Raw genomic sequence first — 18,115 nt, forward strand, 5'->3', positions numbered from 1 at the left:
GTTTCCTAAAGTATCAGTATTAACAGCCGTCTTGCTCAACTATGATGAAAATGATGTAAAATATGCTGCTGTTAGAACACTACTGATTCCTTCGGAGGTCTAGCTAATGCAGTGGATGGCTGGATCACTGTGCAGAAGGGAGTGGATTACCCTGAAATAGAGGTAGTGTAAAATTAAGGTGTGGTTTCTAAAAGGAGGAAAAAAGAGACGTTTATTCACCTTAATCCTGAAAACAGGTTTCTACTGTATCTTGAACTGCTCAAGTGGAAGCAATTGGGGAGGACAGCATGGATGGTTTTGGTGATCGGAGGAAAACTAATGCGACTCTCGGGTGAACAGGTTTAATTAAGTACTTTAAGTAAAGAAGGGATGGCTTAGTGCTGTTACATACAGCCACAGGACTGGCTGTACCTGGAGTGCTGCATACAAGCCCAGTCGTCATCATCATTAAGAATTATGAACTGAGACAAGAACAAGTACAAACAAGGGCCGTGTTTTTATTGCAGTACAAAAATATCACAAAACAAAGAGCAGCGTGAGGAGTAAGAGCCCAGGATTGCAGCGTGACAGGACAGTGGAGTCTATTCTCCGGCTCTCATGGGCAGCACATTCCTTTTCCCCAGCTTAACAGAGTTCCACTCTAAAAATAGTTAGGATGCTGCTCCCTTTAGTTTTGCTGCTCCCTTTCGAAGGCTATTTGGGACGCATGGATACACACACTTCAGGATCACAGCTTGCACTGAGTATAAACCGAGACCGAAGGCACATTTGAGTTTGCTTAGTGATTTGTTTCGATTACTATGAAGAAATTTTAACTTCTGAATACTCTTTTGTTAAATTCCTAAAGCTTTCACTGGTTAGAATTTACTTGTTTATTCATTAAAAAGGTGTTTATTAGTGAAAATACATAATTTTCATCAAATATTTACAATGATACAATTGTTCTCAATTCTGACAAGTAGAAGGATAATTACACCAATATCTATAGTTACACGTTATTGCTGAGTTGCAAAGTAGCTGTCATCTAAAACTAGAAATATGGCATCTGACAGTTCATGTTACTGGACAGTTTTCTCCTGCTGTACTCTGCAAATACCTCACTTATCTCTGTGGTACCATATAAGTACAGACCTATGCTTTCACTGTAACCTTGCTGTCACAGATGGAATAGAGGACATCTATTCTATTTGAAGATAATACAAGACAGCAGTCACCCTTTTCTTGTTTTAAATAAAACAAGAGAAAGAGAGCTTAACTGTATTTTAGACAGAAGCAGTGTTATTTGGGTCTTGCAGATTTTTTAAAAAGAATTTTACTGACCCTGTCTGTGTCACACCTAATTTTCAAAGGTGGGTGCCTAAAATTAGATGCCTCTATCTGTAGGCTCGGTCTAGTTTTCAGGGAAACTGGAAACTCAGAGAATGACTCTTTTTCGGCACTGGCACTGTTATCTGTTACTGACAGGACAAGCTCTGAAAGCCCAAGGTGGTTCTCAGATTTTTGTTCTTTCTGATTCAAAAATATACCAGCTTTTTAAAATTAAATCCGATTTCTCTATCAAAAACCTTTTCTTCTTTGAAGCAACCTTTCAAATAAAGCAATTTAGAATGGTGAACTCTGTTCAGGTTGAATATTTGAATACAGAAACCTAGTTATGACATCTGATTTCTAGCATCTGTATTTCAGACATCCCCGCTGTGGGTTACCTGCTCAGAGAACGAGCTCAGTTGCCTCTTTCAGACCCATGGCACAGTGATACTGCTGGGGGGAAGTCTGTGGGGCAATTGTAGGCACCCAGGTGCTGTGCTTTGTTTCTGATCTAACGTGTCTGACTACATAACAAAAAAATAAGCTGGGGGAGTTATTTCAATTAGTATTCTTCAAAAAGTCTTTCCTAATTACATGATACGTCCTTTTCTCTTCCTGTTCTCCCTATCATTCTGCCTGTTTAGATGTAATTTGGCTGTACATTTGAGATGTAAAATTTTAAGGACTATCATCATTACCCTTGCTTTGACTTTTTTCCTTCTCTTAGGGCAGTTGTTCTGCTCCTGATTTTCTGAGACAGTAAGTTGTTAAAGGCAGCAAATCTTTAAATGACTGATTAAGGAAATGGCTTTACCAGGCATGAGTTAAACTGTTTTGCAGCTTCAGATCACAATGGAAGTCAACGCTCAGATTGTAGTAAAACACACTGGGGGGCTAATATTGTGAACTGCAGATCCAATTAAAACACCTATGCAGGCAGTAGGACAAACTCCCTTTAATAACAAAAACTGCTAAAACAGTTTCATCTGACTGAGTTGGTCAGCTGCTGTGTTAGGAGACCTGCTTGGTGGCTACTGGTATTGTGCGCAAAACAAAAGGATCATAATAGAAAAGGATCTTAATAATTCGGGATACATCACGTAGTTTCTCAGCTTGTGTGTGTAGGTGATCTGTTTGCTGCAAGCTAATAAAAAGAAGAAAATACATTGTTGGAGTGCAGCAGTTTACTCTTATTGCTCAAGTACTAGTGAAGATGAAGGGCTACAGCACCTTGGGGTGGCGTGCTTTGCTGTTTTTACTTCTGACTCAGGTTTTTAATAGGCATCAGTAAGCTAGGTTAAGGAAGCAGTGTTGACCCTCTGGTATTTCCTTCAAGAAAAACTTGATTTTTTGTTGTTGTTGTTGTTGTTACCCCAAAAGATTTGAAAGGTTAAAACTGTATTGTCATTTGATTAATTTCCTCTGTATTTGTAGCTGTGTGGGCCTTGTCTTACTGTATTGAAGTTCGAGTGCCAAATATTAGAAACAATTTGATGCAAGACACCCTGGGCCTACTTGTGACCTAAATAAGCTGTCTGCCTTGTGAGGAGGGAAATTGTGCCCTTGGCTTCTCCGACTATAGAGGAAACTGTGTTTGACTAGCTCACGCTCAGACATCCACTGTGTGCAGTCTCTCTGGTCTGTATTGTTACCTAGAATTTGTTGGGCTCAGACATTATGGAAATAGTAATCCTAATTACCTTCTTCTTTATGTATGTTGATAGCTTATTCCAAAATAGATCTTTAGGAACCCATTGTACCATTACCCCCACATCACTTGTGGCAAGGAGTGATAAATCTTATGACTTGAATATGTTCAAACTTGGGAAAAAAACAAAAACAAAAAAGAACATAGAACACTGGCATTTTCTTCATTTTAGAGTAGAACTTGTTAGCTGTGTAGTGGCTCTAACATCTGTTACTTTGAGCTGTTCTTATTGGTTTAACTTTCTATTAAAGAGGTATAAACCATAAAACCAGCACTGACCTTTATATAAAGGACGCTTGCATTGATCTGAATTAAACTTCAAATTGTTGATAGTGTATTTTCTGTTCATTCTTATTATAATCCAGACATTTCTTCACAACCTAATTAATGCAACATTTTTTTTTCCAGATTTGTTTTCTCCTATTTGCTGTTCTCTACATAGTTTCCTACTTCATAATCACACGATACAAAAGAAAAGCAGGTAAGCATAGTTTTTGATGTATTCAAAATTCACTTTGTTTTTTCAAGTGAGTAGGTGGTTCTTTTCCTCTCTGCCACCACAAGAGAAGCAGAAGAACCTGTCCAGATCTCTGGCCAAACGTGTTTCTCAGGCTGCAGCAGCCTGAGCTGATCTGGTTGTATGTGCTGCTGTCTTCCCCTCTATCTGCTCCCTGTGTTCCCAAGCCACAAGCTCTCCATCCCCTCTGTTGTGCCAGCTCTAGCACTTCTTAGACCCTTCAGCGCGCCTTCTAATAACACCACGGATGAAGCACACTGAAGCATCTCAGAAGATCAGTGAGTGCTGTAGCTGGCACTCTGTGATGGAGTGAGGATGTGTGGTTGGAGGGGGGAGGTATGGATGGCCACACGCTGTTCCGTAGTGGCTCCATGTCAGCCTATATTTCATCTGCTTTGAGATTGAAGAAAGGGGAGAATTTCAAGTAGGCACTTCTGCCTCTTTTGCCTTTAGATCTTGTTCTCCTTTCATGTCAACTTCTTTAGAGTAAGTGTCTTCAGGCTGTACTTTAACGTCAAAATCAAGTTCAAAGCTTTAGCTGGTAAAGTGAAAAGGTTGCCAGTTCTACTGAAGGGAAGTAGTGGATTTTGTCTAATAATTCTGCTTTGTTTAGGTACAGTTGTTTTATTGTTCTTAATGTGTTCTTTATGACCTCCCCATTGAAGCCTGATTCCTTGAGATAAGTGATAATCCTTTTTTTCCTTACTTTAGAAACATTGTCTGACACTAATCTGTAGGGACCCCTGTCATATTTTTCTCTTTCTATTCTAAAGGCAAATACCATAAAAATCTGTATAAAATGGCAGAATCTTTGACTCTTGACAGCTTATCCGAGGCTTTGATGCTCAGTCAATCATTCCAGAAAAGCATTTGCATGCATCAAGACCTTGGCACTTTGAATTTTGGTAGAAACTGCTTATTGAGCTTTAATGACCTGTGTTAGGATAGCGCTACTTTCACAGATGGACTTGTATGTAAAACATAAAAATCTTCAAGAAATTTAGTGTATCTTTTATTAAAAAAAGTGTGCCTCTTTCAACATAGTGAATAAAACAGATGCTACCTTGTGATCCTAGTATGTATTCTGGATACAAAGCTGCTGTTATATGCTGTTATATGGAAGTATGGAAGAATGGGAAGGGAGAATGAGTTTGGCAAACTCCTGGATGTGAATACTTTTTACCTTTTTGGCAGTTGTTCTCAACAGCTAGGGAGAGGAAATGCTCTGCAGCTGTCATGACTTTCTGAAAGTTTTTTGAGCATTTAGTTAGGCAAACTTCATTGCTTGCTAGGATCTTCCTGATGAGATTAGTTTGGAGAGTTAGCACTTCTGGAATTCTTTCAGGGGAAAAAAAGTTTCCACAACAAGCTCTCTAGCCAGGGTAATACATAAGGGACTTGTACTTGGTCTCTGAAAACACCATGAGATTCCCATCAAAACACCATCAGATTCCACTCAAAGAAATGGAAGCAATAACCCCTCATTCTTATGAAATTATTCTGTGAAAGTACAGTACGTTAATGGCTACATGTTTATTTCGAGTGTATGCATAGTTCTTAAAAACTTGAAACACCTGGTCTGTTTTTCAAACCAAGAATAAATAAGGGTTGAAAAATAGATTTTGAGTTACCTGATGGAAAAGCTGGGAGACTTGAAAGATTAAAGAAGGCTGACTCTAAAATGACTTAAAATGTAGGAATAACACACAGACATGTATAGAAAAGTGTATAAAGAATAGATGAAGAACATATTTGCGATTAGATCTCTGAGCTAAATGTTGAAAAGACTTAAAATCGTTGGAATATGCAACAACAGATCTTCTCTTCCCCTACCCCCCACTCAAAACAAAAAGCAAACCAAAAAAGCCAGGAGCAGGGTGGAGAAATCAGTAAGGAGAAGTTACTGAGTGAAACAAGTGGTCATTCCTGTATGCTTTCTTTGTCTGTGTGGTTTTCTTGCTTGTTTCTTTTTGTTTTAAATAACAAAACCCCATAAAAACACCTCACCCCCAATATTAATACTGAAAATAAAACGTCTATTTAGGAACTTACAGTAGTAGGGTAATATGGACCTGAAGACTCTCCTGTAGCTTTTCTGCTCTGTGAAGCTTGAGATATCCAGAGTGACAGTTTGTAGCAGCAGCTGTAGTAGTAATAGTCTGAAAGCTTGCTTGCCATAGAGCCCTTTGGAAGATATTTTAAATATGCAGGTTAAAACTTCTTGAAATAGAATGAAATAACTTTGTAGCTAACTTGATTGAGAAGAGCTTAAGACTAGTCAAAAAAAAAAACATTTGTAAAAGGCACTTTTAAAATACCGATGCTAATAAATTTTTGGTTTTAGTAATCCTAAATTTTAACTAAATGTGTTCCTATGTATGTTTAGCCTGAGGAAAGGAGACTACCTATTGAATATAACCTTCTATATTTTTTTTTCAGATGAGCAAGAGGATGAAGATGCCATAGTTAACAGAATATCGTATGTATAGCTCTTTAAGAACTTTTTACCTGAATATATTGTTTTGACAGGAATCTTGTGTGCTTTCAAACTAGATAAGTCCCTTTTAAATGTGATGGCAAATTAAATGTGCTATCAGAGGGCAGAGGAAAAGATACTTGATCAGCTGTCAACTTGGGTTATGGAAGACATGATGAGAGAAGGCAGTTTGGTCTAGGGATTCTTCCACCTGTGGCTTTTCTGGTAGGGCACTAAGTTGGTCAGAATGTCATATGAGGATCTGATGCTAGGGTAGAATCCAGTGCAAGACTGTCACCTAAAGTAAGGTGTCTAAATACAGGTGTCATGTGAATTAAGTCCCACCGCAGTAGTCAATGGCAATCTTGTCAAGGGAGGCAGTGGATCCTGGAGAGCAACGTAGCTCACCATAAAGTAGACATCTGCATTTGATCATCTGAACAGGGCTTAAAAAAGAATAGTGAATGGAAGTCAAACACTTGCCAGACCTGCTGGTCTGCCAGAGACTCTGTCCTCTTCCTGTTCCTTTGTAAAACTAGATATTAATCTTTCCTATTTAAATATCCCTGAGGATTTACAGAACGTCTGTGAGCTGTTGCTGCCCTCTCAGTTTTGTGATTTGCTAAAACCTGTGGACTTGCTACTTACTGCAACACTCTTAGCTCTTTGGTGGTGGTACTGTCATCCTGTTGGAAGGAGAGCTCATTGCATGTTTTATTGATTTGTCTTGTACCCTGGGAAAGTGCCGAGTACATTGCAAGCTGTTCACTTTTAGTTGTGGGTTTGTGGCAAGCTTGGAAGATGCACAAAGATGATAAATCTTACACGCTTTGCCCAGTAGTGTCTGATATTTTTTTATGGCTTTAAAATACTCATTTGCCACAAGGTCTGCTTCAGGTCAAGAGAGAAAAAAATACATACTTGAATGCCATGAAGGTCTCAGCTCTAATGTAGAGAGGAGGTACTCTTCTGGTTTTCAGACTGCAGTGAATTAAGGTTCTTCTAGATTGAATGATTCTCATAGCAGCTGTGGTCTTAGCCTGGCTTTGAATTTTTCAACATTCAAAGAGTAAAACTTGTCTGGTTAACTGTTACCCCGAATCTATTTTCTAGTTTAGCTTTAAAGTACAACAAATATCAATTGTAAATAGTGTTCTTCATAAGACCATGGTGTAAGTCAAGACAAGATTGGCACTTCAGAATAATATCCTTTCATTGAAAGTGTTATATATTGCTTCCTGTTTTTTCAGCCTAAGCTTTCTTGTTTCTGAAGTGGGCATGTTATTTTTCAAACAGCAGTAACTGTCAGACATATACAGTAAGATATTTCTTTGAGTAGCATAATTGTCAGGACTTAAAAGAGGTAGGTGGGGGAGAAAACCAACCCAAACTCCCGTAGCACCTTAAAAGACAGTGTGTTAAGTTTCTCAGTTTTGGCTTTGAGTACTTAAACATCTTTAAGTGAAAGAAAAATATGTCAAAAACCAACAACAAAAGCATCGTATCTTTTTCTGAAAGGAAATTAGTCACACTGACTTTCTTCATTGTGTGAATGAAAATTAGATTTGTAGAGACAGTTAAGGAAAAGTAAGATTTCTGTAAGCAGCTCATTGATGCTTCTGTCATAGGAATGATCTATTTAAGTTTATTTTTCTTATAGAGTTTTGAAAATTATTTCTTATTTTGTTCTAGCGTTGGATTAGTTCTGTGAGAATATTTTTACTTTGCTTTTTGAAGAACACAGTTCTTTTTAATGCCACAAGATGGCAGTTTGTATAAATCGTATTTGTGATCTAAAGAGAGTAAGCTTAAACACTTTACATAATTCTGGTGATTTCTCAGTACTGACTTTAGCTATCAAAAAACACTAAGCTGTGAGATATTCAAATGTGTACTTGGTGAAAGAAAAGCAATAGTTTTTTCAGTTTGGTGTTAAAATATTTGTGTAATTATACCCACTTTGTGAACATTAAAAAGCTCATCTGCTTTTTTAAAATAAAATTATAGTAAGAATTTAGAAATAGAAAAATTTTTCTATGTATGTATGTGGGGAATGAAAAGTAAAATATGAATTGTCAAAAGATACTGCATAAATTCCAATAATTTTATAACGTTGAATGCACACCATTCCAAAGAGTGTAATTGTGGCATTTAGTAAAAAGCAATTATTTTTACTGGATTCCGTAAACTACTTGGTATTTGAATTTGCTTTTTTGAAGTGAAATACTGTGGAAATCACAGGGTTACCTTCAGACGCTGTTTTAATAGGTAGGCTAACTACTTTTTTTTTTTTAACCCTGTTCAGAGCATGTTGTTGTTGGTAACAGTGGTACATTTCTTTAAATTTCAGGCTGTTCTTGAGCACCTTCACTCTAGCAGTTTCAGCTGGTGCAGTCCTGCTTCTACCTTTCTCAATAATCAGCAATGAGATCCTGCTTTCTTTTCCACAAAACTACTATATTCAGTGGTTAAATGGCTCACTAATTCATGGTTAGTACTCAGCATAATGTAATTAAAATTGATGTCTTCATTATACATTTACAGATATGTTCTTATTTTTAAACTAATAACCCCATTTTCCTTTAAAATGCTAAATGAATTGTTGATATGTTATTGGTTAGTTGTTTTTGCTGCTGGGTGATGCATCCTTAAAATCTGTCTTCACTGTTCTGTTGTTTATTAAAGAAATATGAAGACTTGGAATTAAACCAAATGCATTGCTTTGAGTATCAATGTAGCATTAGAGCTACCAGAAGCTAACTAACTTGAAAATGCACTGTTGAAACGCCTTCCTTATGTGTAACTGCAAGATTCATAAGCCTGTTTGCTTGTAATGATAAATTTATTCTTTAAATACAAAATTTGTTTCAAGAAACTTTCTATCTATGAGTAGTTGGGATTAGACAGTTCAATTCAACCTAACTTTTTGTAAGTGAGGAAAACTGTAGAATATGTTTTCCGAGCATAATAAAGAGTCACAATAAAAATACATGATGTTTTCCTTGAAATAGTTCAAGACAAGTGTAACTTCTGCAAATATACTTGCAGGAATGATGCCTTGATGCCCGGCAGAGTGAGTTTTGTATGCTTTTCCAGACTGGTTAACATGATTTGGTGTATGTGAACATGTATAATGGGTACTAATATTTGGAAGTTTTTTTCCACGCTTCTTTGCGTCTGAGGGGAAATAACTGTGAAAATGGGATGTTCTTCAGTAGATTTGGAGGGGAAGAAAAGAGATAATGTCTGCTCCCAGAAACAATTTATTTAATCTGAAATGAATAAATTCCAAGTTAACCCTATGGTTCTTTTTCAGTTGTTGTGAACAGATGGTACTTGGGCTTTGCATGAAATTTTGCTTTTGTTTGGTAATATTTCTGCAAAGTATCTAATAATACTCATGCACAGCTAACTCAGGAATTTCCAGATCCCTAATTTGCAGTTCTTCTTTAATAAGACTAAAGAAATTTACGACAGATTAAATGCAGGTAGGTAAAGCCAGGAAATAAAGCATATCGGTGATCATATTTCTGAAACTAGTGGAGTATTTTTTGTTATCTGGACAGTAAAAGGTTTTTTAAATTAACAATTAAGGAGGAGCTGCTTATAGATATGCTAGTTGATGGCAACCCTGATTGTGGTGACTTTGAATAGTTTAAGATCTAAGGAAGAGCAAGGAAGAAAAACAGGATAAAGACATTTTAAGAGAACAGGCTGTTCTGTTGAGGAGCTGCATATGTGGATTATTCATTGGAGAATGCCCTGAAGACAGAGGAACCCAGGAGAGATGCTTATTTTCAGGGATACCCTCCTTAAAGCCCTGTAACAGTCCGCCTCAGTGTGCAAGACAGTGAGCAGGAGTGGTGTGGTAGGAGGCTGGCCTGGCTTAATGGGGAACCCCTGAGCTTCAAAACGAAGAGGAAGTTCACAACTAGTGAAAGTAGGCATGAACTACCTAGGAGGAGTGCAGAAACATCACCTGGTTTAGTATTCTGGGGTGAAATTAGGAAAACCTGATGCCCTAACTGGGAAATGGTGGGGTATGGCTGGAGTTGCAGCTGGTGAGGGGCTTGTGTAGAGCAAAATCCAGGAAAGCACTCTTCTGCTGCCAGCCTGAAGAAGGCTGAGGTAGTCGAGATGGTCTTTACCTCCGGCTTTGCTGGCAAGGTCTGCTGTAAGACTTCACAGGTCTGTGCCCCAAGCTGTGAAGTATGGGGGAAAAGAGACCCTGGCTGTTGTAGATAAGGGCAGAGTTAGGTAATAAAAGGGAGCAAACCAGTCACTGGGCTATGTCCCAGGGTGCAGGGGTTCTGGAGAAGAGCAAACTCGGGGGGATCTAACAGCAGTATTCACTGACCTGCGTGGGCGTGTAGAGAAAATACAGACAGTTTCTTCTCTGGTGCATGCAGTGTGAGGCAAGAAGCAATGTTTGCAGGACATAAAGCAAAAATTCCTCACAATGAGCATGGTTAAATGCTGGATAAAGTTGTTCAGAAAGACTAAACCCTTGGAGACTTTTTAAGCCTGAACTGTCTGAAGCCCTGAGAAGCCTGACTACACCTGCAGGTTAGCAGTTTTAAGCAGGAGATCAGGCTCTGTGACTAGAGAGGCTCTTTCTATTCTGATTAATTTATGATCTATCCTGTCACACATACTGTGGGGTAACACTAATTTGGTATGCCTCCTACATGGGGGGGCGTGGGGAGAAATTATAGTTTTTCAGAGATTTAGCTGTTCAGGCACATTGTTCACTCCAGAACATGGGAAAAAACTATTTAATGGAAAATAATCCTTACTTCTGTGTCTGAGCTGACCTGGGAGAAACTACAGCATTGCAGAGTGAAAATTCTTGTATTAAACAACTCTGAAACACTCTTTCTATGTCAGGGTTGTTACATTACTTAAGAAAATGTGAGATAGTTGGAAATCTGCTTGAGGAAAATAACTTTCACATACAGAGGCATCTGAATTTTCCTGTGACTGTCATCTTTTGCTTTAAGGATAGTCTTTTGGAAGAGAAAATAAAGAAAGCACTTTCTGCATGCACGGTATAACTTATTTTCAGTCTAGTAGCAATGGCTAGCATGGTAGGAAGTTCAGCATTGTTGAGTTTCCAAGTTTGACCAAAGCTTACATTAGGGATAGAGATGATTGAACTAAAACAAGATTTTCTGCAGTTGCTGTGAAGCTGTCAGAAATTTGAGCAGATTTTTAGGTCTGACCACAGGCTTCTGTTAGTGGAATTTGACAAAAACCTGTTATTTCAACATTTTATTGTGGTAAGGAGCTCCCTCTTGTGGCCTTCACTAGGTGTGCAGAGTAGTGTTGCGCTGCCTTGTAAAAAAATAATTCCCGTGTAAGGGCCCGACTTTGTAAATTATTTACATTATGGCCCAACTAAGTAAATCATGAGATATATGTGCAAGTTTTGAGAGTTGATAGAGCTATCACAAACACTCAAATTCAGAAAGTGTTCATATCTCCATAATTGTCTAGCATAGACTTTATGTATAGTTTGTGTAATGTTTTGTTTCCCATCAAATCGAAAAATATTTCATTGGAGTGCTTGTATTAGTTTATCAGTTGCAGATATAGTCCGTGATACTTGATTGTGATATTAATTTTTTATATTGTGGATTGCTGCATTGGTTTTGGTACTTAGAGAAATGGAAAGTATATTCCTTTAACGTTTGAAACTAGGCAGAAGGCCCATAGCTAGATCCAGTATAAATAACCTTACCTAATGTGTGTTGAACTAAACCCAGAGCTACTTCTGACAGCTGGATGTGCATTCGTGCTGTTGTTAAATACAGCCACCAGGTGGAGGTAAAATGTAATGAAACTCCCACGAATAAGAGAAGAAAAATTGCTGAGGCTCTAATCTGTTTGCCAGAGACTGAGGGGTTATTAATTTTTGTATTATTAACTTATTTTATGGGGATTTTCTTAGGTCACTACAAATGCATGTAAAATAAACAGGCCCCCCCCCCCCCAAAAAAAAACACTAAAAAACAACCAAAAACCCAATGACTAGACTGCTTAAAGCTTTTGTATATGTTAAAATCTACGAGTGTCTTTCACAGTTTTATGATGCATCAGTGGAGTAAGAATTATTTTTGGGGGTGTATTTTAATATGATTTATCAAATTAGGATTAAAAATATGGTAGGGGAAGAAGGCCCTCTATGTTCTTAAGTCAGTGAAGTGGGTGGGTAGGAAAAGAAAAGGGAACCTATTGATATTAAAGGCTATTACATTGTTGTGATGATTATTATGTAATATATTGTCTATTAAATCTAGTGTTCCCTTTACTCTGAGGAAAGTGTGTGCGTCATCAGCACTGCAGCTGTCCTTACCTCTCATAATGTCATGTGTACATTGTAGTGCTGTAATTTAATCTGTAAACGTGGTTCCTATCAGCTGCTAATGTGTACATTTTGGATTTCAACTTAAACGTCAGCCCAGATGTGCACCACCTTCCCATCCTTTAAAATGCTCTGTATGTACTATTTGCATCTCTTAGAACTGTTCTGTACATATATGTGTGATACAATGGCTGGAATTTGGACAAATGGGTATTCACAGATTCACAGATTCACAGATTCACAGATTTTTCTAGGTTGGAAGAGACCTCAAGATCATCGAGTCCAACCTCCGACCTAACACTAAGTACTCCACTAAACCATATCCCCAAGCTCTACATCTAAACGTCTTTTAAAGACCTCCAGGGATGGTGACTCCACCACCTCCCTGGGCAGCCCGTTCCAATGCTTAATAACCCTTTCGGTAAAGAAGTACTTCCTAACATCCAACCTAAAACTCCCCTGTCGCAACTTTAGCCCATTCCCCCTCGTCCTGTCACCAGGCACGTGGGAGAATAGACCAACCCCCACCTCTCTACAGCCTCCTTTCAGGTAACTGTAGAGAGCGATGAGGTCGCCCCTGAGCCTCCTCTTCTCCAGGCTGAACAAGCCCAGCTCCCTCAGCCGCTCCTCGTAAGACTTGTTTTCCAGACCCCTCACCAGCTTGGTCGCCCTTCTCTGGACTCGCTCGAGCACGTCCATGTCCTTCCTGTAGCGAGGGGCCCAAAACTGAACACAGTACTCGAGGTGCGGCCTCACCAGAGCCGAGTACAGGGGCACAATCACTTCCCTCGACCTGCTGGCCACACTGCTTCTTATACAGGCCAGGATGCCGTTGGCCTTCTTGGCCACCTGGGCACACTGCTGGCTCATATTCAGCCGACTATCCACCAATACTCCCAGGTCCTTCTCGGCCAGGCAGCTTTCCAGCCACTCATCTCCCAGCCTGTAGCTCTGCTTGGGGTTGTTGCAGCCCAGGTGCAGGACCCGGCACTTGGCCTTGTTGAACTTCATGCAGTTGACCTCAGCCCATCGCTCCAGCCTATGCAGATCCTCCTGCAGAGCCTTCCTGCCCTCGAGCAGATCGACACACGCACTTAGCTTGGTGTCGTCTGCAAACTTACTGAGGGTGCACTGGACGCCCTCATCCAGATCATCAATAAAGATATTAAAGAGGACCGGCCCCAGTACCGAGCCCTGGGGGACTCCACTAGTGACCGGCCTCCAGCCAGATTTGACTCCATTCACCACAACTCTCTGGGCCCGGCCATCCAGCCAGTTTCTAACCCAGCGAAGCGTACGCCAGTCCAAGCCCCGAGCAGCCAGTTTCTTGAGGAGAATGTTGTGGGGAACGGTGTCAAAAGCCTTACTGAGGTCAAGGTAGACCACGTCCACAGCCTTTCCCTCATCCACCAAGCGCGTCACTTGGTCATAGAAGGAGATCAGCTTTGTGTTGGGTAACTGAATGTACTATCTGCATCTGAATGTACTATCTCTTCAGTCAGAGAAAGCCACTGAAATAAAATATACGCTCCTGGAGGGAAAAAAAATATATATACAATAACAAGCACTCTGAGTGCATGTGTGTATCTCTGATAAGGGCTGCTGCTGACAGCCTTCCTGATGTTATGTGTTAATGTTTCTTCAGTGGTAACAGGAGCTTCCTGACAGCAAATTCTAAAGGAAAAATCCCCCTCTTTGTTAACTCAAGTTTAGCCACCATGAGGCAGTCTGTTTTCTTTAGCATTTTGGTATTGTATTTTGTGCATCTTTTGGAATGTTGTTTTATTGTCTGTTGCTTAGCAGATCCCCCCCATTTTCTCCTTGAAATTCAAATAAGGGGGGAAAAATGTACATGATGAAAGTCTTTTAAGGAGGAGGTAGATGAAGATAACTGATAAGCATTTCACATTTGGAACTAAATGTAGGAGTTTCTGTCAATAATGAATTCCCCAGACATGCAGTAAATGCCTCCTTCTTTCCCTATGCTTTCCAAAAATGGAGGAATTTTTAGAAAGAGCAAGTCTGAGAAGGATTTCTTTTTATCGCGGGGGATGTTCTTTTTGGGATTTCAGGTGATATATAGTCCTGTAGGACTGGAAATACATGTGTTTTGGGGAAGGTGAGGGACTGAGCTTGTTTCTCAACTACAAGAGTTGTGTTTTCAGGTTGCAGTACACGTAACACTAGTTAAATCTGTTAGCTCTGCTAGTAGTAAATTGCAGGTAAGCTAATGCTTTTATAAAGAAAAAACATAGCATCCTACAAATGTTTGATAGGATGATGACAGGGACATGTATCAGAAACGGGCTGTTTAGAAGGTATCTGGCTCAGAAAATCCCAATAAAACAGTTACCCTTAACGGAGATCAGTTATCACTTCAGGTTGTTTTCCAAATCTTATCCCTTCCTGCAAATGTCACATGTGTCTTACAGATGTCCTAGTTTTAGTCGTTGGTTTTTCTTCAAACTCACAGAATGGTTGAAGTTTGAAGGGACCTCTGGAAACCGTCTGCTGTTCCCCCCTGCTCCACGCAGGGTCTGCTGGAGGAGGCTGCTCAGGGCAGTCTCCAGTTGTATTTGGAGTACACCAGAGAACAGAAGTTATAAAAATCTCTCCGGGCAACCTGTTGCAGTGTTTGACAACAGTGACAGTGAAAATGTTTTTTCTTGTGTTTTAAGTTGGTTTTCCTGTTTTTCATTTGTGCTCACTGCCTCATTTCCTTTCACTAGATACCCCTGTGAAGAACCAGACTCTGTCATCCTTACCCACTCCACATCAGATACTTACATGCATTAATAAAATCACCTCTTCTTTATGAAGATGCTTCAATCCTTTAATTAAGTTGCAGTCCTTTGCTGGGCTCGTTCCAGTGTGTTTGTGTCCCTCTTGTATGGAGGAGCCCACAGGGGAATGCAGCACTCCAGATGTGCGCACAGTGAGCAGAGGAAGGATCACCTCCCTTGGAGTGCTGGCAACGCTGCTTCTAGTGCAGCTGAGGATGCTGTTGGCTTTCTTTGTTGCAAGGGCTCCTGTTCAGCTTGGTATCTAACAGGATCTCTAAGGCATTTTCTACAAAGCTACTGTTGGGCCAATTGGTCGTCAGTGTGCTCTCTGTCTGGTTGCCCAGGCTGCTGAGGTTTGTCTTAATGACAAACCCCTGCTCTTCCCTGTTCTCCTCCCCATTCTGTATAATAGGCAGACTTGCTGAGGATGCACTCTTTCCCACTCTCTGTGTTGTTAATGAAGATAATTGTTAACTTCTGGGGTACGCTACTGGTGACTGGCTTCCAGCCTGACTTTGTGCTGCTGATCACAACCCTTTGAGCCCAGAAGCTCAGGCAATTTTAGTCCAATGCACTCTCCACTGAGCCCATATTTCATTAATTATGGGGATATTCTGGGAGATGAAGTTGTGTTATACTGGAATTGTGATAAACATAATCTACTGCTCTCCAATTGACCACTGAGCCAGTAAGCTCACTCTGAAAGGCTGCTGTTGCCTTTACTATATCTTCTAATTCAGAGGTGGTGACGGTGTTTTTGCATTGCTGATGTTAAAACCCATGATTTGTCTGACATTCTCTCAAGGAAAAATATGGGAGGTAGTGAATACACAGAACTGAATTTTGTGGGACTCACTGTTGATAAAATAGTTCTCTCCTGAAAATGTTAAATGCATGTAAGTATCCTTGAGTGGGTTATTGCGGGAGTAGTCCACTGGAGTTCGCAGTCTCTCTTCCAAGATTTCAGACAGTTGCTGCTGTTGAAGTTGATATCCAGTTTGTGTCAGTAACTTATTGTGCAGAGAAACGAGTATTTTTTTGGCCATGACCTGGAGGTAATTATGTATCCATAAAACTGATTGTGTAGTACTAATGTATGCTTCGTTGTTATATGTACAGAAGGAAAATGTGACATTAACTTTTTTAAAATTGAGAAACTTACAATGTATACTTTCTTGTTTATTGCAGGTTTGTGGAATCTTGCTTCTCTTTTTTCCAATTTATGTTTGTTTGTGTTGATGCCCTTTGCCTTTTTCTTCCTGGAATCGGAAGGATTCGCTGGCTTAAAAAAGGTAGGAAAATACTGTTAAATACATATGGAGTACATATTCCATTTTCAGTCCTCATTTCTGATGGAACAAATTACAGATTTGGGAGGGCTATACTGGGATGTGTATGTGTATGTGCGTATACAAATGTACAATATTGAACAGGCAGGTGAAGTTAGTATACAATACATGGCATGTACACTGGTATCAAGAAAGTGGGTTACCTTGTGTTTTAAAATGTTTGAATCAGTTTTTTTTTTTTGAGGAAAAGGATTTTTTTTGGGATGTTAAAAGAAGATTCAATATATATACTAATAATAAAGCAATAAAAAGAAATACAAGCTTCTCATTAATGGAAAGGGTGACTTAATAGATGACCCGAGGAAAACTTAAAAAATAAAACAGCCACCTTGATTTGTGAGTTATAAAGGTCTATTTATAATGTAAATGAAGTTCTCCTTAGAATAGAGCAGAAGGAACTTGCAAAGATCATCTAGTCCAACTGCCTGATTGTCAGTATTAACAACATGTTAAGAGTTTTTTTTGTTATTCTCTACCCGTTTAGGATAATTTAGTTAGGTATGTGAAGGTTGGGAGGGCTGACTATTTCAGTGGAGCATGGAACTTGGGAAAGAAATTTCTGAATAACATGATAATTCTATTATATTATGCGAACTAAAGAAATACAAGAAAAATACTGTAATGGGAAGCATGGCAAATTCAATTTCAAGTGGTAAATATCAAATAACTGAAGTCAATTGTATGGGGACCAGCTGTAGCATGCTTTCATAAATCTTTATCATCCAAATGATTACACTTTTTGTTTTTAATGATACTATACAAGAAAATTCCACACCCTTTGGATGATAGTTATTAGAAAGCAAAGGATATTGGAAAGTGGCCTAAAACTAGAATGAAATCCGCTGAGGGCGGATACAAAAGACGGAGTCGTTGGTGGATCATATATAACATAAATCAGCAAGGTGATGATTGCGGTGGGGTAGGAAACATAGTTCTTGGTTGTATTGACAAGAATGCGTCATGGAGATGAAGTTGCCATTTTTGTTCTTCGTGGAATTGGGAAAGTCTCCAATGAAGTACTACATCCAGTTTGGGATTTTATGGTTCAAGTAGACTCTTGAGAGAACAGGAGAAAGCAAAGAAAAAAGGATACTTAGAAAGCATAGCATGAAGAAAATCTCAATTTCAGAGAACAGAATGTGAAGAAATAGGGGTTTTACTCCACTGTTGAAGCTATTGGTAGATTACATAGACTGAATGAGATAGCTGTGTCAGGAGGGACCTGTGGGACTCAAGCACTTATTTGATAGCCTGGTCTGAGCTCACCAATGCAGCTGCAGTGTTATATTTTACTGACTGCACTGGATGTACGCAAGTTACTTCGGTATGACCACGCTGATGACAGGCCAACTGTTGTCCATAGTACTATATTTAACTCTACGTATCCCACATGGCTGGAAAATGGTCTACTTTCTTCTCCTTCAGGTATCCATAGTCCTGAGAACATTTTCAGCAACTCAGTTTGACCTTTCAGTTTCCAGGTGGAGACTGTTCCATTTGGCTTTTGTCTCTAAGTGTCTAGTTACAGCTAATGTGTAAATTAGCTGACTTTAGTGGGATTTGTCTTCTGCAGTCCAACAAAAAACAAGGATTTTTTTCTTTAACGTACT

General features: G+C 39.3%; 1 protein-coding gene across 2 annotated transcripts in view; it reads left to right on the top strand.

Annotated features, from left to right (window-relative positions):
• Window positions 1–18,115, top strand: part of LMBR1 (limb development membrane protein 1) — a 75,446-nt gene that overhangs the window by 12,107 nt on the left and 45,224 nt on the right. The window contains exons 2-5 of one of the 2 annotated variants that reach the window (XM_083826238.1): window positions 3,425–3,497; window positions 5,973–6,012; window positions 8,360–8,499; window positions 16,345–16,448. In XM_083826238.1, the coding sequence (XP_083682364.1) occupies window positions 3,425–3,497; window positions 5,973–6,012; window positions 8,360–8,499; window positions 16,345–16,448 (357 nt within the window). The remainder of the gene's footprint in view (window positions 1–3,424; window positions 3,498–5,972; window positions 6,013–8,359; window positions 8,500–16,344; window positions 16,449–18,115) is intronic. The other variant, XM_083826239.1, reaches the window with a different exon arrangement.

This window comes from Anser anser, assembly GCF_964211835.1.
Source record: "Anser anser genome assembly, chromosome: 2".
In the NCBI taxonomy this organism is placed as follows: Eukaryota; Metazoa; Chordata; class Aves; order Anseriformes; family Anatidae; genus Anser; species Anser anser.